Here is a 24315-nt window from a genome sequence, read left to right as displayed (position 1 = left end):
AGGGCAGTGTTTGTGCAGAGGGTCAACAATACATCTTTAAATGTAAAATCTGAAATCTTATTTTTGATTTTTTTTGAGACAAGGTCTTGCAATATAGCTTAGGCTGGTCTTGAACTCACGATCCTTCTGCTTCAGCTTTCTGAGTGCTGGGATTACAGGAGTGGGCTACTGCACCTGGCTAAAATCTTTAAGCCTGAAATTTACTGGTCATCAGTACACTAGAGATAAGAGACATGTCATTTTCCCCAGGGAAGCAAATTAGATGGCAGCACGTCTCTCAGGAGGCTAAGAAGGCAGAGTGGTCGGGTGGCTTCCCGTACTCTACCAGGGCACCTGCTCGTCAGCTGACATGGACCTCCCAGTCATCACCAACACTCAGACACAGCTTCTTCAGACTCAGGGCACATGTCTTGGCACAGTACGCAAAAGCCGCAGGCTGAACTTTACCATCTAAACAGCAAGATGAGAAAAAGACAGTTTGTGAGAAACCAGGAGAAAAAAATCTTTTTTTCCCTTCAAATCTGATGTTAACTGATGTTCTCAAACAGTGTTATTTTTCACTTGGGAAAATCTGGAAACATTGTTATTCATGAACTTTGTGAATTTTTAAAACGGGAAAGTCTCATTGTTTTGAATATAACCCTAGTTGGAAAGATATTATCAGGACCAATTGATTTATCTAAGAAATGCAGTACGTGTGGGGCTGGGGATTTAGCTCAGTGGTAGAGCGCTTACCTAGGAAGCGCAAGGCCCTGGGTTCGGTTCCTAGCTCCGAAAAAAAAGAACTAAAAAAAAAAAGAAATGCAGTACGTGAAATTCTTCAAAGTAGAATTTTATTCTGTTTCCAGGGCTGACGATGACTGTAATCTATTACACACTGAGAAACACCCAGAGGGCTGCAGAGATGTTTCAGTGGTTAAGGGCACTGTCTGTTCTTCCAGAGGTCCTGAGTTCAATTCCCAGCAATCACATGGTGGCTCACAACCAATGGGATCCAATGTCCGCTGGTGTGTCTGAAGACAGCTACAGTGTACATATAAATAAATAAATCTTTTAAAAAGGAAACACCTAGAATACTATTGGAGGCCTCCAACAGTTTCTCTTAGTAAATATTAACTGTGGGAGAAAGAGCAACTCAGGAAGAGAAGCAGATTAGCCTGCTAAGTCTAGAGCAGTGATTGCCAACCTTCTTAATGCTGTGACCTTTTAATACAGCTTTTCACGTTGCAGTGACCCTTGACTATAAAATCACTTCATTGCTTCTTCATAACTGTAACTTTGCTACTGTTATGAATTCTAATGTAAATATCTGACCTGCGACCCCTGTGGAAGGGCCATTTCTGTCTCAAAGGTGGAGACCTGCTGCTCTAGAGACTAGAAAATCTAGAAAGGGCAGAGATGGCCTGAGCTTGGTACAGCATGACAGTTAGGGAACAAACCATCTCTTCACTGCAGATACCTCTGTGTTTCCAGCACAAATGCTGCCGTAAGGAGCTGTTTGCTTACCAGAGGAGTGGGTAGTCACAGAAGATGGCTTCTTCTTAAGGCCTAAGACCAAGATCTGCTCCACGATGCACTTGCTGGGGTAATGACCCTTCTCATCAGCACACCTGGAAGGATACAGATGGTATTAGGAAAAAGGGAGGGACGGGGCTTTAAATGGTCTCCAGGTCAATATCTCTGCCCTGAGAGCTCTTGTTTCTATGGAGTCATGGTCCATATAGGAGCCATATTCAGTAGGACAAAGAGGTGGAAAACAAGGGATTCTCTGTGCCAAGCACTGGTGGTCAGGGCCACATCAATCTCCCTAAACTGTGTGAAGAGCACAAAGGATACAGTGTGGTTTGGACATTACAATCAAGCTGAAAGAAACCAGATATATAATTAACTGGTACCTGGAGGAATGAAGGTATTAAGGAGTACTTACACTGAATAGTTTTATTTGGGGGGCAAAGAAGATAAAGGCAAAAAAGGAGCTCTCATGGGGAGTGATTGAAAAATCTAATGTCGGGTTTGGGGATTTAGCTCAGTGGTAGGGCGCTTGCCTAGCAAGCGCAAGGCCCTGGGTTCGGTCCCCAGCTCCGAAAAACAGAAAAGAAAAAAAAAAAAAAAAAAAGAAAAATCTAATGTCCTTTACCATTCATTATTTAAATAATATCTTAAATAACTTTTATTGCTTTTATTTTAGGAATATAAAATTGGCTGTGTGTATATAAGTGCACCACATGCCGTTGGAGGCCAGAAGAGGAGGGTCAGATCTCCTGCAGCTGAGTTACAGACCACATGGGTGCTGGGAACTGAACCTGGGTCCTCTTCAAGAGCAACCAGGGATCTTTAACCCAAAGGCCATTTCTTAAGCCCCTAAACTAAAAACATGAGCTATCCATTTACTTGAAGATGCTAAGAGGGCAGCATAATCTAAGAAGAGTCGAAGCTCACAGCTGCCCTCACCTGTTGGTCAGAACACTGGAGCAGAATAAGAACTTGCGGTGTAAGAACTGGTTCTGGTGAAGGTACTGGAATGAATGGCCGTCATCGAGATACAGCTCTCCCACAGCAGAACCCTGTGGAGCAAATTACAGAGGATCTGCTGATGGCAATAGTTTTATAAAAGAAAAAGTGTTATCTTCTAAAGGGAAAGAGTAACATCTGAAAATCTGTGAAAAATCTGAAAGGCTGAGCATTTGAACAAAGTTACACATAAGTTCCTGACATATTCAATGTCCAATCACTCTTGAGTAGACCATAAAATAATATGAACAGGATGACTACATAAGAGGGGCACCCAGAGTAAGACTTTGTTGAAGGACACTGAAATATGAAATATAGTCTGTAATGAGATCTATGACTATACTATCCCAGAATGTGTCAAGAACGTTCACAGATTAGCATTGAAGTTGAAAAATCACTATGTAATAGATGAAGTCAACTGTCTCTAGATGCCCTTCATACTCAAGGTGGGAGGACACTTTTGCAGCCAACGCTATAGCCCTGCGCACGGCAGGCTAGTTACTCACACGGTTGGCTGTCGGCTGGGTCTCTAGCTTATTGCATTCATTCTGGGATCCCTCATGGATCCTAGATCATAGTTTGTCTGAAGAAAACAAGCTTCAATAAAATACATGGAAAAGAAAGTTAGAGCTTACTTATTTTACAATATTAATATAAGTAAGTGTAACTATAACGAGAATATGTTTTTGGTTCTGTAAGTCATTGAGGTAAATGAGAGGTGTACAATGGCAAGCTTCACTTGGCTCAAAAGACTCTCAACACTCCCAGGTCATACTCAGGGAGGTTTAGTCATTTGAGCTGCCCAAGGAGAATAGAAGTCACTGAGTGAGTTTGGGTATACCCAGAATAGTTAAGACACTTTTTCAATAGCCCTCTTCAGTAGGAGACCAAGTTTCAGGACCAGCCTGCAGGGACGGACTGCATAATAAATATTTTCCAGTAGCAATCCAAGCCAAACTGAGAGGAGGGTATTGCACCCCCAGAAGCATGTTTGCATCATTCCTGGATTTCAGAGTTCCTAAGAACAATGCCAGGAAGTGCAGACTTCACAGTAATTCAGAAGTGACTCAGCCCCAGATACGTTGTTTCATATGAGATTTATTACTTTTTCTTACCCTCAAGAGGCTACCAGTGTAAAGAGATAGAATTGGAAAACAGTGACTGGCTTTCCAAATACCTGAGTGCTTAGGGCAACTCGGAGCCCATATGGGGAGTCAGCCATCCAGCCGGTGGACTTCCCCACAGTAGTCTTTACTGGTACCACACTTCCACCTCGTTGAAACACTGGGATCTGTAACACAGCAGCATTCTCAGGAAGGACATACCCATAGAGAGAACGTTCCAAGTAGAATTTTTAAGTATTTCACTATATGAGATCCACACTCTTTACAGATATAAACTCAAGCAAAGAATATCTGTGTGCAGAGGAGTGGCAAGCATGGGGACTGTGGGATTAAAAGAAAATGGACCAACTGAAAAACGGTCCATGAAAAATTATTTGGCTATTCCAGCTGGGAAATTCCAGAGAATGGTCCTGACCAAAGTCCATCTCTTGGTCAGTATTTAACATTTAATAAAGCCCTCCAATAATTGTTTACTTATTCATACTTATTTTTGTGTTTTTATAATAGGTTTGTGTGTATGTGTGTGTATATGGCACATGCATGTCATAGCATGTGTATGACGGTCAGAACACAACTTTGTGAAGTCAGTTTTCTTGTTCTACCTTTATGTGGGTTTTGAGAATTGAACAGAGGTTGGCAAGCTTGCCTAATAAGCACTGAGCTAACTTGCAGGTCCCAATTCACCCACATTTTAAAATATTGGTGCAATTAGCTACATTTCTCAATTTATTATCTCTGCCTATCTGTCTTGGGTTCTGTCGCTGTGATAAAACACTGACAGGAAGCAATTTGGGGGAGAAAAGGTTTATACCATCTTACATGTTATAGTTCCTCATCGAGGGAAGTCAACGCAGGAACTCAGAGACAGGAACTGAAGCAGAGACCACTGAGAAACCCTGCTAATTGGCTTGCTTCCAGGCCCATACTCAGCTAAGGTCCCTGTGCCTCCCAGCACCACTTGCCCTGGGGTGATAGTGCCCACAGTGAGCTGGGCCCCCCTGCATCAACCAAGGAAATGCCACACAAACATGCCTACCAGCCAGTCTGACGGAAGTACTTCCTCAGCGGACTCAAGTTTACGTCAAGTTGACAATCTAACCAGCACATGGTCCTTGCCACTTTTTCACTGAAACAATGGATTTTATTCTACTCATCTTGTTAGAGGCCCAGGGTTACCCCTAAAGGCTCATTTTCAACTTAACCAGAAAGGACATTCCATTTTAGACCTTTAACGTCCTTGTTAATAAAATAGCAAGCATGTTACTCTAGAGACCTGCTAAAGAGTGGATTTTTCTGTTTATGTAAATGGGCGTGATGGGACTTGTGTAACCAAATGTGTCTGTGTCTGTGTAGAGACAACTTCTGTTGGTTTCTCCTAGCATCTGCACATTTGTTTCTCTGCTTGTCTCAGTCAACAGGATGATGGACTCAATTCTGTGACTCAAAAGCTGCTTCTGATACTGAAAGCATCAAAGGAACTTCAACATGGCTGTGGCCATGGTTCATATCAATCAGTTTTTTGGAGTGGTTCTTGGCAGGAGAGCTTGGTAGGTAGGTTTCTTGCCTCTGGTAAGGAGCTACCCAGATCATGTAAGTGTGTGTGCTTTTCTCTGAGTCAAGTGTTAGTAAGAAGAAAAGGGTGAGAACATGTGTGATTTTCAGAGAGAGAACTCGGGGTGCTCAAGATATGCTTCCCTGCCCCCCATTCACAGGCAGCAAAAAGGAAAAGTAGCTCTCTCTCTCTCTCTCTCTCTCTCTCTCTCTCTCTCTCTCTCTCTCCCTTATTTTTAAAGAACAAGACAGTAAGTTACAGTGGAATTGGCTACAGATTCAGAAAACTTGCAGGAGGTGGGAGGGACTTGTCATAGTTCTGCCACAACCCAGTGGTGATTCTGGACAAAAACGAATTAACTTCTCTGTCAGTTTCTTCATGTGCAAATGGATAAGAATGGCCCCCATAGACTTATATATTTTAATGTTTGGTCACCAGGAAGTGGCACTGTTTGAAGGATTAGAATGAGTGGGGTGTGGGGAGGAAATATGTGGGCTGTGAGGTTTCAAAGGCCCCACCAGGTCCAGTGTCTTTGCTTGCAGACCAGGCTGCAGCTCTCAGCTCCTTCTCAGCACCATACCGCATGTCGCCATGCTCTCTGCCATGATGATAATCAAACACTTTCTTTTGTAAGAATTGCCTTGGTCACAACAACAGAGTAGTGACTAAGACAAAGGGATAGGGTAGAAGATTACTTAGGTCTCTTTCTGATCTGAAAGTTGATGTCTGGAACCAGATTCTTTATAATGAAACCATTGATGATAATTTGTAAAACAACACCACTAATCTATTAATTTCGTTCTGCAGGGCCTACGGTCATGCTTATGATTCAGCCAGGATGGTCACCTTGACTCTAATTTCATAACTGACGCATTCTCTTGCCCAGAGGCCTAGAGATGCACCTTTCACTTTTTTTGACAATTTATTCAGCATTGTGGTGCACACTCTTTTTTTTTTTTTTTAAAGATTTATTTCTTATATATAAGTACACTGTAGCTGTCTTCAGACACACCAGAAGAGGGCATCAGATCTCATTATAGATGGCTGTGAGCCACCATGTGGTTGCTGGGATTTGAACTCAGAACCTCTGGAAGAGCAGTCAGTGCTCTTAACCACTAAGCCATCTCTCCAGCCCTGTGCACACTCTTTTTCTTCTCACTGTTCTTAGATAAAAGTGTATATACAGGAAAGAGCTGTTTATCCTCAATATTTCATGCCAAGAGTCAGGGTATATGGATTTTTAAACTCTTCACGTATCTTAATGGCTTTATTGGTATATTCATATGCTTCAAAATTTATAATTAGAGTATATAATCAAACCACTTCAGTACATTAAGGCATGTAAGTAACTATTGCCACAATCAAATTTAAAACTCCAAAAATACCTCTAAAAGAAACCTGTATCCTTTAGCAGTCTTTCTCCATGGCTTCCCACATCCTCTCCCAAGCACAGCCTAAGGTGAGTATTATTATAATTTATTTTCTCTATATATACAGCATGAGTTGTTATATCAAACACTTACACTCTTGGTTCACTTTTTAGAAAAATAATTATAAACAGAATGTTTGTGTCTCCCCATTCATATGTTGAAGCCCCAACCACTGAAGTGAGTCTTATCTGGAGACAAGCTCATAAAGATTACTCCTGATATGATGGGTGCTAGGAGCCAAAGCTAGGTCTTCTGCAAGAGCAACAGTGCTCTTAACCACGGAGCCATGTCTTCAGCCCCATTTACAAGAATACTATTTCCTTACTCTCTCCATCCCGTCCTACACGCCAGGAAGAAATAGTTCAGGAGGACCTGAGTCAGCCGGCATTTTGATATAGGTCTTATTCCTTCAGAAGTATAAAAAGATAAATTTCTGTTGTCTTTGCCTCCCAGGATGTATTCTGAGTAGACTAACACAGCTAAATAGATAAAAATAATACTCTGAAAATAACTTACAGTATCCAAGGTTACTGGAACCTTCACAGTACATCCTCCTTTCCAATATGCAAATGTCTTAGAGTTGTACCAGACCTAAAATGAAACCAACTGTATTGAAGAGAGAGTGGGCAATCTCTCTCAGAAGGAAGGAATAAAAAGAAGTTTAAGTAAATATAATTAAAATTTGTGGGACAAGTTATGAAAACCACACCCCATGCCCCGTGTGTGTGTGTGTGTGTGTGTGTGTGTGTGTGTGTGTGTGTGTTTTCCTGCGGCGCATGTATACAGACACACACGTATATGTTACTGGAAATTGAACCTAAGTACTCACACATCCTAAGGAAGTGCTTTACCACTGAAGTGGATCTCTTGCCCTCTATTATTTTACATGGAATCTTACTAAGTTACCCAGGCTGTCCTTGAACTCACTGTGTAGTCCAGGTAGACCTTGAACTTGATCCCCCACATATTCTTCCTTTAAGAAAATCCCAAAGCATGCATGAAGCCTAGTGTTGAGTCCTCAGCATATAATAAATCAGGCGTGGTGGTATACGAAGTGGGAGGATCAGAAGTTCACGTTTACCCTAAGTTTCAAGGCCAGCCTGAGATACATGACAGCCTATCTCAAAACGAAGAAGAGGGGAGGAGGAAGTTAGCAAAGGGGTATAACTGACGAACTAAAGACCATTCCATGTCTTCCTATACATTCAAAAGTTAGTTGCTGAACAATCTACTGCTGTGCTAGGTGCTAGATATGCACAGCAGTAAAGAACTGTCCATGAGGGGAAGATGAGAACATGCCTTCATGGTGCCTACAGTCTGCTGACTTCCAAAACCTTCACGCTTGAGTTGATGAGATGCCTCAACAAGTGACAGTAAGGACTAGATACTTGAATTTGTTCCCCAGAACCCACACAAAGGTGGAGTGGGAGAACTGACTCCACAAAACCATTCTCTGACCTCTACATGCATGCTGTGGTACATGAGACTTCCCCATCATGCACATGCTATAAATAAACTGACTTAATGCTTGTAACCATAAGAGAAAAAAGTAAAAACACAACAAAACACAGGACAGCATCTCGATCATTACTGACAGGAGAGAAGAGCATCAGAGAAGAGACAGACTTGGAGGAAATCCACGGAAGCGATTACTCCTTCCTACAGCATTGATTGATTACTCCTACCTACAGCATTGATTTTGGGGATGATTATGAGAATTGAAGACAGTGTCTAAACTCTCCTTTGGGGGCCCTCGCAAAGGAGGTAAATTACCAAATTAGTTGGTAAATTACCAAAAGGCATCCCACAAAGTAACTAGGTGGGATAAATCCTCTACCTCGAAGCACCCCATCTCCATAAGGACACATGTCAAAGTGTGAAAATAAAAACATCCCTCAGGTTGTCACCCATTCCTCTTCTCCACCTTCCCTACATAAGTTTGTCAACCTCTGAGAACAGCGTCATGACTGTGCAAAACAGTGTACGAGGCAAATTCACAACTGCATGCTGAAGCAATTTCTTTCCCAAGAGGAAAGCAGGCACGGGAGCTAGGAGACAGCAGACTTGTGTCTGCCACTGCTCTCACCTCATTTGACCCTGGCAGGAAGACATCAATCACGGTGGTCTGTGGTGCTGTAACTGGATGAACCAATAAAGCACTGCCTGAAAAGCAGAGGAGGTGCAGCTGAGTATCGTTATAGGAAACCCGAAGGGCTCCTTCCCCTTTGTTGAACACTCTGGTGAGCACCAGACTGTGGTCCTCTGTAAGGCGGAGATGATGGTGAGTTGAACAACTAACCCACCAGACAGAAGCACTGGGAGGTCAAGGGCATGGCTCAGAAAGGTAACGAATCAAACCCACTTGTGGTTCAGGATTGTGGGGCAGAGGCCTTGTCTATCACAGTCTCATGTGTTCATTTGCTTTGGTTCTTGTTTTTTGAGACAAGGTCTTGCTGTGTAGCCAAGAGTGACCTGGAACTCATTCTGCATCCCCGGCTGGCTTTGGGATGATTCTCCCACCTCAGCCTTTCAAACTCCAGGGTTACAGGCTTGGGCCACCATGCTCAGTTCCACAGTTTCGTTTTCTACGTAAGTACTGGGATGCCCACCATTAGGAAGCACCACACCCTCCCCAGGGCGTCATCATTTACTAGGAATGTCTCTGGTTAGAGTGAGCTGTGAAGTGATGAGGAAGTCTGGTCTGTGTAGCTCTCAGGCCCTTACCATTGCAGTCTGTGCCTCTCTTAAGGATAGTCTGGATGTTACTTTGCTTTCGTACTGGCGTTATACATGTATAAAGTGCATTTATGCATGAATTCATTCTAAAGGTTTGTTTCCAGGGTCTCACTCACTACGTAACAGGCACCTTGAACTCATGAGTGTTGAATTATAGGCATGGACCACAATGTCTATCTCGGATTGTTTCTTTTAGCCAATAAAGATTTATTTACCGAGTACCAAGCTAGGTTCTGGGGATATTTACACGAGTAACATGAGAGTTTGTGGTAAGTGAAGAGGACAGGTATTAAAAAGAAATTACAAGTGAATTAGGGTTTTGAAGAGAATTCTGAAAGAGGTAAAAGTACAAAGCAAAAGAAAAATTACCTAAGAGGTGGGACGGGCTTTGAATGGGGAGGATAGAACTAAGGTACTGGAAGCAAGGACTGATGAAAGATGTTTTTCCACGGCAGTGACAATTAAGCTGAAGCCACATGTGCCGGGGATTGAGCCCAGAGCCTGTGCATGTTATACAAGAGCATGCCCTCCATGATATCTCCAGGGGTTCTTGTTCCTGATATTCTTATCACCATCATTAGTTACATTTCGAGGTTTCCACTACTTAGAATGGAATTGACTCTTTGGGTCCCAATATCTAGTCTTGCTTCTTGGGCTTGAATCCTAATACAATAAAATTCCATGTTTTAGACTTCACGGTTGATCCTCTTAAAGAAGCCTAGCTAGGAATTGTAGCATATGCCTGAAGTTTCAGAAATCTGGATGAAGAGGATTACAAGTCCAAGGATAACCTGGGCTACAAAGCCCTGTCTTGGGTTTAAAAAAAAAAAAAAAGACAACAAACCAAAAACAAGGTCTATTATTGCAATCCCGCATTTTACTATAATTGTGTTTTATATAAACGAGGTCTACTTTCTTATACTTACCTTCCCTGTAGCAATCTTGTCAGGCTTTAGAGTTGTGGGTCCCAAAATAAAACTCTCAGATTACATTCACAATACAATGGGTTTCTTGTTATTAGTAGGAACAGTCTGCTAGGGGCTACATTACAACAGAATAGTGCTACAGTCTCACTATTACACTAAAGCCTTGGTGAAGGAGGGCAGGGTGGAGCTTAGTAGTTAGAGTGAGTGTCGAGCATGCATGCTGCTCTGAGTTCAGTTCCCAGCATCAGACGCGATGAGGCATACCTGTGATCCCAGCAGCTGGGATGAGATGCCCACCTCATCCTTAGATATAGAGTAAGTTCCAGGCTAGCCTGGGCAAATGAGACCTTGACTCAAAATAAAAATATTGGTGATGGAATCTCTTTTATTTTATTAGCTGTCTTTCTTGGGCTTAGGGGATTTTCACTAGAAAATATAATAAAAAACATAGTTACAGAATTTATCACAACTATAATTAACCTATGAATACTTACCTAGCATGTATTCATCTTCCACAGCAAAAGTCTCTAAGTCATCAGGAAATTCGACCCACAGGGGCCTGGGAAAAGGAAACAGAATTTGCATTTAAAAATATTGTTTCATTATTCTTGGTATTAAATGTTTTATTAGATTTTTATGTTTTTAATGTTATACCTCTCCAAAAGGAATTGGAAAATACCAAAGAGCCAAGATTCTTTCTCATATGACCAAAGAGTTTATGAGCAGTTGCTATGGTTACTTTACATTTATTATGTGAAAGAGTTTCTATCAACTTGAATGTCCTAATGGGATATTCAGACTCCTCTTGTGTGCCACACTCCTATCTGACTATTGAGTACTAACTACCTACCACTCTTGCAGGCAAGAACGAAGGCAAGTCCAAATGTATAACGTTTCTGCTGTGAAGTAAATGTTTGCAAAAAAAAAATCATACTTTATTATAATGATAATTCTGTACCACTTCTTGCAGCCACTGACTTTCATATATCATTTACTTAGAGGAAAGAAACTAATTTTCCTTGCTTTCAAGCAGGTAACACTTTGGGGAAGGCTGAGAAATTGCCAAGATTTAAAAATAGTTATTGTTTCATACAACTCATTGAGGAGGCATTTAGGTTCATAAAAACAAAACTGTCACTCTCTGTGCCTAGATAGCGACTTAGTGCTTTGAACCATCCTTTAATTTTATGAGAATGGTTTATTTAAGTGTGTGTGTGTGTGTGTGTATACACATACATACATACATACATACATACATACATACATACATACATACATACATACATACATACATACCATTTGGGTACAATTGCTTACAGAGGCCAGAAGAGGGCACTGGAGCCCTTAGGGCTGGAGTTCCAGCTGGACATGGGTGCTGGGAGCCAAATTTAAGTCCTTTCCAAGAGCAGTAAGCATTTTAAACTGCTGAATCCTCTCTTCAGCATCAAGAAATTTATTTTTTTAATTTGAAACTAATTCTCTAGAGTTTTAAAATTATTTTAGGTGTATGAGTGTTTTGCATGCATGTATGGTATGTATGTATACCATATGCATGTCTGGTACTTGTGGATGTCAGAAGAGGGCATTGGATTCCCCCAGGACTGGAGTCAAATGTAGATGTGAGGTACCACATGGGTGCTGAGAATTGAACCCAGGTCCTCTGCAAGAGCAACAAGTGTTTACCAGCTGAGCCAACTCTCCAGCCCAATATTTTGTAATAAATGAAACTTTTTATGTATTTACCAATCTTTGCAACAATGTAATCTGTTTCTACAGAATGGTAACAAGGTAGGTGTCTCTAACCCTAGCTGATGACCAGAATTACCAGGAAACTTCTGGTCTCAAGTGAGTTTAGGAAATGCTGACACAGAATTCTGTGGATGTTTTTCTCTAACCTAGAAAATCTCCTTGTCCTTCATAATACTTCCATCTCTCAACAAATACCAATACTGTAATCATGAGAAGTAGGGGATCTAGTCAGTAGCTTCTCTGTTTTCAACAGCCAGCACCACAACAGGAAGTGAAGTTGACTGAAATTTGACTAAACACATGGCTTTTGTTCTCCCTTTCCAGACCCTCATTCTGAGGGGATCTGTTGGCTGGTTGCTGGAGCCCCTAATAAAGGGTGTTCCTTTTACCTCATGACAGGCTGAGAAGACACGTGTGCATGGTAGAACAGAGAATACAGATAGGGCAGGAGGCTGTAGCGCTCTCTGATGGCTTCCCGGATCAGCTGAGTGTATTCTGCCCCAAACAGCCAGGGTTCTCGCCGCTTGGTGTTCATGGTAGCATGGCCTCGGAAGAAGGGCTGGTAAGCTGCAGCCTGGTACCAGCGCACTAGCAGCTCTGCTTCAGGATTGCCAATGAAGCCGCCCACATCAGCTGGTTAGACAAAGGCCAGATGAAGAAACCACACAAAATCAATAATGTGATACGGTAAAATGAGGCCTTGAAAAAGAGAGGAGTCACTCTATGTGCATACTAAACTCGACAGGCAAACCTATGGCCTCAAATAGGGGAGTCTGAACCCTGAACACCAGCCAGTGATCTGGCAGAATGCTCTGTGATTTCTTTCCTTCTTTTTTTTTTTTTTTTTTTTTTTTTTTTTCAAAAGGCCACAGGCTTTTCTGTAAGAGCAGTTGTCCTGTGTGTTCTTCCTTCATTACTCAGAAACTGCAGTCTCCCTGGTAAGGGGTTTATCTGTGTATTGAAGGAAAGGTGACTGGTAATTTATTTCTTTTGAAAAGAAAAGCTAAAATAATATCAACCACAGAGAAGCAAATCAACAGCTCTGGGGGTTTAGGTAGAAGTTCATGCTCACTCTGGGGGCAGGACATGTATTTCTTGCCTGTGGACCAATGTCATAAGGACACACATATCAAAAAAAGTGTTATTAACTTGTTTTTATTCTTGTAGAAGATAAAAATCAAACAGACCTGTAGCTAGAACTGGAGGCAGTATATTCTGAGCACCTTCATATTGGTAACGTTTATTAGCATTAAATCCTCAGGACAAGGAAAGGCAAGCCATCAGCTATGCATTTTAACTAGACCTATCTTTTCTAAGAACACATCTTTTGTGTGTGTGTGTGTATGCATGTATATGTGCTTATGTATGTGTGTTCATGTGTGAGAAGGCATGTGGAGGCCACAACCTGACTTCAATGTCTTTCTCAGTCAGTCTCTATTTTTTGAGACAAGTTCTCTCATTGAACCTGAAGTGGATTGATTGTCTAAATTGGCTTGTTAGCAAGCAACAGGGATCCTCCTGTCTCAGCTTCCCCAGCTCTGGGATCACAGGCATGCACCACTGCATCTGGCTCTTTTACAGGGTGCTGGGGTTCAGAACATAAGTCCTCATGTCTATGTAGTGAGCACTGTGCTCTCTGAGCCATCTCCATGTCCCATCCTTTTTAGATGGTCTTATACAGCCCAGCCCGACCTCAGAGGAGCTAGTGGCTTAGGACAACCTCGAACCTTTGGCCTTTCTATCTCTGCATCCCAGTCAGGATCACAGGTATGTGCAACTGTGCATGTTTTTATGTGGGGCTAGGGATCAAACTGAGGGTTTCTTGTGAGCTAGGCAAGCCCTGGAGCAACTGAGCACATCTTAAAGAAAAAAAAAAGTTAAATTATGTTACAGAATCTTACATCTGCTGACAACAAAATATTTCTCTAAGGCTGATCATCTTATCCCCTTGGCTACCCTGCTGCCTATCAAACCCCAGGCCTCGAGCATGCTAGGCTAGCTAGCACTCTGCTGAGCGAGCTTGGCTTTGCTTTGCTAAGTTGCTTACAATGCTCTCATGCTTCTGAAACACTCAGTTACTGTGTCTCCAGAGGCAGTGCTAAGGGAACAAGACATCCTCCACCTGACTTTATGTCCTCAATTCAGACAAGACACATGTAAGGTTTAAAACAAAACAAAAAACCCAAACAAACAGGGTCTTGCTATGTAAACCAGCTGTCCTGGAGCTTTCTATGCAGACCAGGCTGGCCTCAAACTGGTAGAGACGCTCTTATCTCTGCCTTTAGAAGGCTGGATTAAAGGTGTATGCCACGACACAGAGTGTGCAGTAAGTTTTAAAGTGACACGTATGCTCTCTTCCCAGTTTCTTCCCTGCATTCATCCTTGCCCAACAGGCCAGCAGCATTGAGAACCCTCACTTCTCACTCCCTCCTGGTCGACACCTCGGGACAACAACCAGCTTACCTCCACAGAAGGCGATCCCTGAGACACTGAGGGTGAGTAACATAGGGATGGAGATTTTCAGATAGCTCCATTCTGCTGTGTTGTCTCCCGTCCACACTGCACCTAGATCACCCATAACAAGGCATTAAAACACACACAAATCACCCAATACATTTCATTTCATTTAGATTCCATATTTGTAAAATACAAAAATAACAAAAAAGGAAACAGATTTTTCACCTTAAACAGATTCTGATATTTCTGCAAAAGGTATCAATTTTCTATGAGAAAAAGATATTAATATCCATAAACAATGGGCAGTGGTGGTGCATGCCTTTAATCACAGCATTCAGGAGGCAGAACTCTGCGAGTTTGATGCCAGCCTGGTCTACAGAGCAAGACCCCAGGACAGCCAAGGCTACAGAGAGAAACCTTGTGTCAACACACAAACAAGTAAAAAAAAAGAAAAACAACCCAAACCCCAAACCATCTTAGGGTTTTCATTGCCGTGAAGAGACACCACGAGCGGGGTAACTCTTATAAGGAACAACATTTAATTGGGGCTGGCTTACAGTTTCAGAGGCTCAGTCCATTATCATCAAGGCAGGGGCATGGCGGCATCCAGGCAGGCATGGCACTGCATCTTAATCTGACTGTAGCCAGGGGAAAACTAACTATTCTGCACTGGGTGGAGCTTCAAAGCCCACCCCCACAATGACACACTTCCTCCAACAAGGCCACACCGCCTAACAGTACTATGCCCTATAGGCCAAGCATATTCAAACCACCACACAAACCAAACCAAACCAAAAACAACTAAATACTCTGGGTCTCTTGTCCCACTTGGTCATCACAACAATTCTATGAGGCAAACACTATGATTAGCTCTATTTTATAGATTAGGAAGCTATGGTAAACATTTGGTCCATAACCTTTCCTAGTTATAGAGTTACTGAAGAGATTTGAGTCTAGAAGTCACATGCTAAAGCCAAAGTTCCAGTTCACATGGTAGTTGGTAAGAGTTATGATGACAGTTTCTATATTAGGAAAGAGAGGTAAGAGGGGACACAATCTTATTTCACTACATCTAGAGATTCTGGAGTCTTTTTTTGCTCTATCTTTTACCAAAACTGTTTCGGTAGATATTTTTGTTTTAATCTTCTGTAGAAATGTTGGGCTGTCCTATAGGCAGAAAAAATATTTTCAAGGGATTTTTAAAAACTGCACTCTAGTAATTTTTCCTCGACATCAACTAAGCTATGGATGTATCCACACAGTGATTTTGAAATAATGGTGATACTCTCATCCAGAAAGGTCATGAAAACCAGGCAATAGTAGTGTATACTTTTAAACCCAACACTCTTGGAAGCAGAGGAAGGTGGATTTCTAAGTTTGAGGCCAGCCCTAGTCTGCAGAGTGAGTTCCAGGACAGCCAGAGTTACCTGTCTCAAAAAACAAAATGAAACAAAACAAAACACCACCATCCTCAAAAAACAAAAAAGAAAGCTCATGAAGACGTACAGATATATCACAGCTAATATGGGTGTGTAGTCACAGTTGTTCATAGCTATTGGTCAAGAATATGACTGGGAAAAGTCATGTTTTCCTAGCTACACACTGGGCCAGATAATTACACAGAGCACTGTAGAAACAGATCAGCATCTAAGTGATCAGAAACAACGTAAAACAGCACAGGGCATGGTGGCATACACTTGCAATCCCAGAACTGGGGAGGGAGAGGCAATACAAGTTCAAAGCCAGCCTGAGCTACATAGAGAGACTCTGTATCAACAGATCCAACAGGAAAAACATTAGTGTCCACATGGCTTATCCTTTTTTTTTTTCTTTTCTTTTTTTCGGAGCTGGGGACTGAACCCAGGGCCTTTGCTTGCTAGGCAAGCGCTCTACCACTGAGCTAAATCCCCAACCCTATGGCTTATCTTTTTAAACTGCTGCCTATAAACTTTTCCATTAATTTTCTTCCTTCCTCATTTCCCATGCAGGTTTGTTTGCTTGTTTGTTTGCTTGTTTGAGATAGAAACTCACCGTGAAGCCTGGTTTGCAGAAGTTGGTTCTCTCCTTCCACCATGTGGGTCCCTACAATTTAACTCAGGCCATTAGGCTTGGTGGCAAGTGCCTTAACAGTGAACCCTCTTGCTGGCCCTTTATCTATCTATCTATCTATCTATCTATCTATCTATCTATCTATCTATCTATCTATCTATCTGTATCTCAGGTTGGTTTCACATCTTCTATGTGGCTTATGATGACCTTGAATTCCTGATCCTTTTGCTTCTACTCCCAAGGCTGGGATTATAGGCTTAAAATTTCCTGTATTTTACCAAAATCTACTTATTGATTTAAATGACATTTACATTTTCAGCAATTGGGATAGTGAGTATCACTTAGGCATGCTTTCTTTGTTAGTTTATATAATGTTACAAACATAATCTCATGCATTAAAAGTAGCACTTTAAGGAAGGAGAGAAGTAGCTACCACAGGTTGCCCTCTGACCGCTACACACGTGGCATGTGTCAGGCCTCCCTAAAATAAATGAAGAAACCATTTAAACTATAATTTTAAACTGCTCATCATGGTTTGTCTTGTGGATTACCCACATGTTTTAAATCCTTCTTCTAGTGTTACATGTGTAGACTTTCCTTTCAGCCTCAAGGTCTAATGCTATGATGAACACCTCCATTGAAACTATGTTGTCCTTTGCCTGAAGAACATGGGCTGGTTTAGGGAGGTTGAGATGGGACCTGAAAATGCCTACGATACAGCAAAACTAAACTCTTTACATCAGCACCAAAACTCTTAAAATAGCCTTTATTTTAAGACCTAGGCCTTAAAATAGCCTTCCTGCCACAGAGTGGCTAAGTTGAAACAGATCTGTAAATCAGATCCAGTCATAGATGACCCTGACAGCAAACAGCAGCCAGACCTATTTTAAGCCATCTGGTTAAGTGGAACAGCTTGCTGAAGCGTTCGTTATATTAGAGGTGTATTTCCCTGGTTTTTACAAGTTAAAAGATAGGATCAGAGATGACCATGCCAGAAAACTGAATACTCCCAAGACACTGTCCCAACAAGTAAGGGCCATTTCTTTAGCAGGAAAAAAAAAAAAGAATTAAACTTGATTGTGGTGGTTTGAATAAAATGGCCTTCATTGGCCCACAGGAACAACACTATTAGGAGGTGTGGCCTTGTTGGAGGAGGTGTGTCACTAGGGGGTGGGCTTTGAGGTCTCAGATGCTCAAGCCAGGAGTAGTGTGACTCTCAGCCCCTTCTTCAGCACCATGTCTGCCTTCTTGTCACGTACTTCCTAACATGATGATAGTGGACTATGAACCTTTGAAACTTGAAGCTAGCCCCAATTAAATGTTTTCTTTATAAGGGTTGCTATGGTCATGGTCTCTCTCTCTCTCTCTCTCTCTCTCTCTCTCTTTTTTTTTTTTTGAGCTGGGGACCGAACAGGGCCTTGCACTTGCTAGGCAAGCGCTCTACCACTGAGCTAAATCCCCAACCCCAGTCATGGTGTCTCTTACAGCAATAGAAACCCTAACTAAGACATTGATGAAAAATTTTTTTTTACTGTTTTTTTAGGATGTGGGAGGGAGACAGGGTCTCATGAAACCCAAGAGAGCATTGGAGGATGACCATGAACTTCTGTTCTTTCTGCCTCCATCTCTGGAGTGCTAGGATTACAAGCATGCACCACCTTGACTGGGTTTATATGATGCTAAACCTGAAACTCAGGGCCTCTTGCCTAGTGGGCAGTCATTTTATCAACGGAGGTGCCTCTAAGTCTTTTTATTCATAGTTAAAATATACATGTCAGACACATCATTGTCTATACTGTAAGTAGACTATTAAAGAAGAACATAGTGTCAGGATAAATCATAAATGGTGTACAAAAGAAAAGGATGGGTAGCAGCATTGAATTTTATAATGTGAGCCATTTCTTACCATACTTTTGTGATCCAGCAAAGAAGGAACGCGAAAGAACAAAGGGCCTCTCCTTCCCCTGAGATCGCTGTATCAATCCTTCTGCCGTAGCCATTTGCTGTAAGTCAGCCAATGGAGAAAGATTGGGAAGAGGAGGCAGGATGAAGGTATTATGCCAATATGCTCAGTAGACTACTAACATGAGAAAGGTAAAGTGTCGGACGGACTGTGAAATGGGAAATAACAAACCCATCAAGTCTCTTTGATGATACAATGAATGACATTAATTTGCCCGGTAAAGATGAAAACATTTATTAGATCAGGAATATAAATGAAGTGATAGTAAACAGAAACAGGGATGCAGATGAGAAGAGTGGCTACCCAGCATGCCTGAGGCCCAGCGTGGCAGAAGATAAACAAACACCACGCAACAAGAGAAAACACCAACCCACCATTTATTTAGTGGTACGACTGGTAGGCATTTTATAATATATTTCCATGGGATCTGCACAGTAATCTGTGAGTCAAATAGCTTTCATTGGTAAAAAATAAATTTAGAGATGTTGAGTGTCTGCTTTAGCCTACCTAAGAAATTCCTCAAGTAAGTGACAGTTAAAGCAAAAAGCTTTTAGAGAAATAAGCCTGGAAAAGGCTATGCCCAGCCAGCTGCTCCTATTAGTAAATAGTGATTGTGGGAGACCTACAGCCATGCAGCCACAATGCAATAACGACTCATAGGTATAAATTAGGGAAGTGATTCTCAACCTTTGGGCGTGATTAGCAAATAGAAGAGAATTCTACCATCTTTTCCGAGAAGGCTGAGCCAATTAGGAAAGCTCACACATTTGAAAAGTCCAGTGTGATGGTTTGAATGACAACAGCCCTCATAGGCTCACATATTTAATACCTGCTCCCCAGTTGGTGGAACTGTTTGGTAAGGATTAGGAGTGTGACCTTGTTAGAGGAGGTGTGTCACCAGGGGTAGGCGCAGAGGTTTCAAAAGACTTATGCCATTCCCAATGTGCCTCCCTCTTAAAGCCTTATGATTGTAGGTCAGGACACAAGCTTTCAGTGTCCCTTCACTGTGCCATTATGGTCTTCTGAACCCATAATATGAATTAAATGCTTCATAAGTTTTTTTTGGAGCCTGGTCTACAAAGCGAGTTCCAGAAGGCAGCTTTGGATACCCTGGAACTGGAATTACAGATGGTTGTTAGCCAGCAAGAAGGTGCTGGGAACTGAACCACTGAACCATTTCTCCAGCCCTTTAAAAATATTTTAAAAACGTATATATATGTGAGTGCATACTCCCTATGTGGGTATCTCTCAAGAAAGTGTTAGATGCCTGCCTTGGAGCTGGAGTTACCGGCTTTGTGAGCCGCCTTTCTTAGGAGCTGGAAACCAAACTCAGGCCCTCGGAAGAGCAGAAACCCCTCTTAAGCATTGGTCATCCATCACTCCAGCCACTGTGTGCCTTTTGCTTTTGTGACCGGGTGTTGTTGTATAGTCTAGGCTGGCCTGGAACTCATTATGTAGGCCATGTAGGCCTCGAATTCACAGTCCCTCCGTACTCTGGATGTTAGGATTGGACATGTGTGCCACCAAACTCAGTTAAGCTAGCAATAGACAGATATTTATGAAATTCTAAAGCCTTGCTTTAATTACATTCATTAACACATTTGTAGATTGCCTGTGCCAATAAACATCTTTTTTTTTTTTTAGATTTTACTTATTTCATGTATGTGAGTACACTGTAGCTGTCTTCAGACACACCAGAAGAGGGCACCAGATCTCATTACAGATGGTTGTGAACCACCATGTGGTTGCTGGGAATTGAACTCAGGACCTCTGGAAGAGCAGTCAGTGCTCTTAACCACTGAGCCATCGCTCCAGCCCAGCCAATAAACATCTTACAGTAGTATACAATATTTAAATTTTTATCAGGTTCATTATAAAAGGAAAAGCACAGGGAGAAATAATAAATTGGCTGTAATCTAAGACTCATGGCAGCTTACAACAAAGACATGAGAAACATGCATAGCACACTCAGTTTAAAAGCAGGCCATATGGATCTATTTGACTTTTATTTAGATGTCTTACGTGATAAAAGCCGTAGATGTTGTGAAGTTCTCTGTGTTCCCAGTTGCCATGATGAACAGCATTCTTCTGCATGGTTAGCTCTGGCCCTCTGAAGACTGAGGGCTCATTCATGTCATTCCATAGGAAAAGGATGTCCGTAGATCCCTAGGAAGGGAATCCTGGCCGTGAGAGTCCTCCCCCAGGGGTGATAGTAATAGGATGGTATCTCTGACCTTCTTTCTTTCCTTCTTACTTATTTTTCATGCTAATTAGGCTGTGGATTTTGTTCAGTAAAAACCCCGTTCACCAAGAACAGTGTCTGACCCAAAGAAGGCTAGGGATAAGTATTTGTTGAGAGAATGCTGCACTTTATTGTCTGTGAAACACACCCTGGCCTCTAAGTTCTCTCCTAGGTCCTTACATGCCAGAAAAAGTGTGACTATTCACCATTAGGCTCTATATCAGCCACTGTCTACTTTAAGTCCTTACTTGGTCTTGTCCAAAGAGCTGAGAAGAAATATCTGCTATAATTCTTAACTAGAAGCAATTGTTACCATACATGACTTGATTTTTCTTTAATATTCTGCATTATCTGTTTGTTAACATCTTATATAGTTTGTGTTCTTTCAATCGAGTGAACACGGTACTGAAACTCATTTTATAAACCTCCTGTCTCAGCATTTGACTTCCATTATAGGGAGCATCAGCTAGGGTACCCCTTTATTCCCTAATGCCCTGTTCCTCACACCGTGTTTTAATAATCCCAGCTTCCTTCCAGGACCCACATGCAGGGAATGACTATAGCCATATTTAGCTAAGGACTGGTGTCTATACTGCTGTTTTCTAATCTCCTAATCAACGATGCTCAAAAATGAGTGTCTTGTGCTTAAGAGCTGAGCTTGGGAGACAGATAGACTTGAATTCAAACTTTGGGCCCACCTCTTAGTAAGTGGGCGACATTTATGGGTTTTAAAAACTCCCCACATCTCAGTTTTATTATGTGTGGGGTTAAGATTTAATTCAGAGTGTTATAAAGAAGAAATGGGTTAATGCACATCAAATGCTTCAAACAGCACTTGGTCTGTGGTTAGGTATCACCATGAGGCATCCACCATAATGGTGGAACACAGGTCTCTAATGTGACTTCTCCAGCTCTTTTGTGGTTCTTTTAAGATTTTAATTATTATATTTTCTTTTAACAATACACTATGGTTTATAACAGTCTTCTCAACCTTCCTAGTGCTGTGACTCTTTAATAAAGTTCCTCACGTTGTGGTGACTCTCAAACATAAAATTACTTTTGTTGCTACTTCCTAACTGTAATTTTGCTGTTATTACGAATTGTAACGTCAATATCTGATATGCAGGATGTCTGGTATACAAACCCTGTGAAAGGGTTGTTCAACACCCCAAAGGGGCCATCGCCACGGGGTGAGAACCACTGGTTTATAAGATAGTTTCCCACTTGCCATAGCCACTTTACTGATGTGCTTTACAGCTACACAGTAAAAGCAGTTCTAAGCAGCTTCCTTATCCTTTCATCGTTTCAGGTTAACTAGGAAACAGTAAAGGAGTAAAAACCAACCTGATAGACAGGAAAAGCAAAAAGGCTGGAATACCACTCTCTGACCTTGGGGTTGGTGAAGTCCAGGTAAGACGAGAGACCTGCAGAGGTGCAACAGTGGGCAGTCCGTCAGAACAGTGGTGTTTACAGTAAGATGTATGGTAAGGAAGCTATGCAGTGTGAGACATCAATGGCACCTTATGTCAAATGCAAAAGACAGCTGAGAGAGGCATGGTCTACAAGGGAGTAAAGGTAATCTTAAAGTGACAAAAATTTAAAACTTTTAACACAGAGGCTAAAATGGGTGTAAAATGTGTATTTTTTTATGTTTTTAATGTCCCCTTAATGTTTTATTTTCTTATAAGCAGTAACCAGTTCTTTCCCAGCCAGCCCTACTTCCAGTTTCTAGCCTAGCCCCTTCAAAGGCGTCTCCTAACCTTTCCTCTCAGTCCTCTCAAACATTTCTTCCAACTATTCTAGCCTATCTGCTCAGCCTGGATTCTCCTGACTCAACTTTCACCAACTAACTGTCTTCTCTTCTCTCTCTGCTAGCCCAATTCACTTTTTAAAAAGATTTATTTATTTTATGGATCTGAGTACACTGTCACTATCTTCAGACACACCAGAAGAGGGCATCAGATCCCATTACAGATGGTTGTGAGCCACCATGTGGTTGCTGGGAATTGAACTCAGGACCTCTGGAAGAGCATGCAGTGCTCTTAACCACTGAGCCATCTCTCCAGCCCCTACCCAGTTCACTTTCAACTAATGATATCTCTCCTCTGGCTCAGCTCAGCTGCTCCTGGCTCAATGGTCTCCTATGTTCACTCTACTTAATCTCTTTCCTGAACCAACTCTCTTCTCTATCTCTACTCTCTGACCCTGCCTCTTTGTGACTTGGACCCTACTCTTTCTCTTCTTTCTCTCTCAGCCTCTATTGACTTTTTATATCCTCTCCTGTTCCCAGAAGTCCAAGAGGCAACCGACACTGAAAGTCATAGGGTCAAATAGTTCTATTAAACTGGGTTCTTCCCTCTGAGCATCATTGATTAGAAGATTAGAAAACAGAGCAGCACAGACAACAATCTTTAGCTAAATATGGCTATAGTTCTATAGTTATTCACTTTATTGCCAGCAGCTGGGGATCCTTTAAGGGTCACACACACAAAATAAATCTTATTACACATGGACATGGCAAGGAACAAGTATCCGGATGGAGCCTGTCCTTCACTAACGACCTGAGGAAGGCCAAGCAAGGTTGCCAAATCCCTTGCAGCGACTCCTCTTTCTGAAGAGAACACAGACTTGTTCAAGGGAGAAAGGGAAGGCACAGGCTACTCCACAGCACTTGGATTTATGACAGTGGTGAATTCTTTTGGTCTTTGGAGAATTTCTAATGAGGCTTTAAACTCACAGCTTTTGCATCTAGAGTTCTACAGGCACTGAGGCCACGCATGAAAGTCTGAAAGTCAAAACTGTGGGCTGAAAGAACAACGAACAATCCCAAGGGAGAGCCTGCCAGACAATGCCTGCTCCTTGCTTTCCTCACTCCTTGCTTCCCATCTCAGAGAAATAACCTGCCTCGGAGATGAATTCTTTGCTCACTTTTCATCCTCTCACCTATCTGGTCACTGACTGGTAAGTGCATTCAGCCCACTGCACGAGGTGCTAGGAAAGATATCAAAGAAGGCAATGGCGTGGCTCTAAAGGTGCTACAGATGTGGCTGGAAGAGAAAGAGATGCCCGCGAGAAATGAGAATGTGGGCCACAGATGTTTTGTTAATTGAGACTGAAGACGTGGGAACAAGTGACACCATACCAGGCCAACAGACTCCTTCCAAGTCACCACCCTCTGGATTCTTCACAAAGAAGCCCCGTTCTTTGGCTTCAGCATAGACTGTGTAGTCGGGATCCACCTTGATGTGGGGGTCACTGATAACCACAAGCTGTCAGGACAGATTTTAAGGCAATGTCAGTTTTATGAGACATGCTTATTTAGTTTTATCCATAGTTTGGGGGTTGAATTTTACTCAGAAACTACAACTCATTGAAAATTTTGGACATTAGTAAATCCCTATAACATTTCATTCCAAAATTATTATTAATCTGGATGAATCCTGTTATAATTATCATAACTTATTACTTTATTATTATTTTACATTTATTTATTTACTTATTTATTTAGTGTGTGTGTGTGTGTGTGTGTGTGTGTGTGTGTGTGTCTGAAGTTGGCTCTCTCCTGCCACCAGGTGT

At 41.9% G+C, this 24315-nt stretch overlaps 1 protein-coding gene across 1 annotated transcript in view; it reads right to left on the bottom strand.

Moving 5' to 3' along the window:
- Window positions 1-240: 240 nt before the first annotated feature.
- The window catches only part of Ganc (glucosidase alpha, neutral C), a 50116-nt gene continuing 26041 nt past the window's right edge, over window positions 241-24315 (bottom strand). The window contains exons 12-24 of the mRNA XM_032904005.1: window positions 23882-24008; window positions 22084-22163; window positions 20520-20663; window positions 18441-18537; window positions 14492-14593; window positions 12418-12661; window positions 10770-10838; window positions 8704-8776; window positions 7134-7208; window positions 3689-3802; window positions 2452-2564; window positions 1507-1610; window positions 241-450 (exon numbers count right to left, since the gene is read on the bottom strand). Of these exons, the coding sequence (XP_032759896.1) occupies window positions 341-450; window positions 1507-1610; window positions 2452-2564; window positions 3689-3802; window positions 7134-7208; window positions 8704-8776; window positions 10770-10838; window positions 12418-12661; window positions 14492-14593; window positions 18441-18537; window positions 20520-20663; window positions 22084-22163; window positions 23882-24008 (1452 nt within the window). The 3' untranslated portion in view covers window positions 241-340. The remainder of the gene's footprint in view (window positions 451-1506; window positions 1611-2451; window positions 2565-3688; window positions 3803-7133; window positions 7209-8703; window positions 8777-10769; window positions 10839-12417; window positions 12662-14491; window positions 14594-18440; window positions 18538-20519; window positions 20664-22083; window positions 22164-23881; window positions 24009-24315) is intronic.

Source organism: Rattus rattus, chromosome 5, assembly GCF_011064425.1.
Source record: "Rattus rattus isolate New Zealand chromosome 5, Rrattus_CSIRO_v1, whole genome shotgun sequence".
NCBI lineage: Eukaryota > Metazoa > Chordata > Mammalia > Rodentia > Muridae > Rattus > Rattus rattus.
This window is presented reverse-complemented; position numbering and strand designations above follow the sequence as displayed.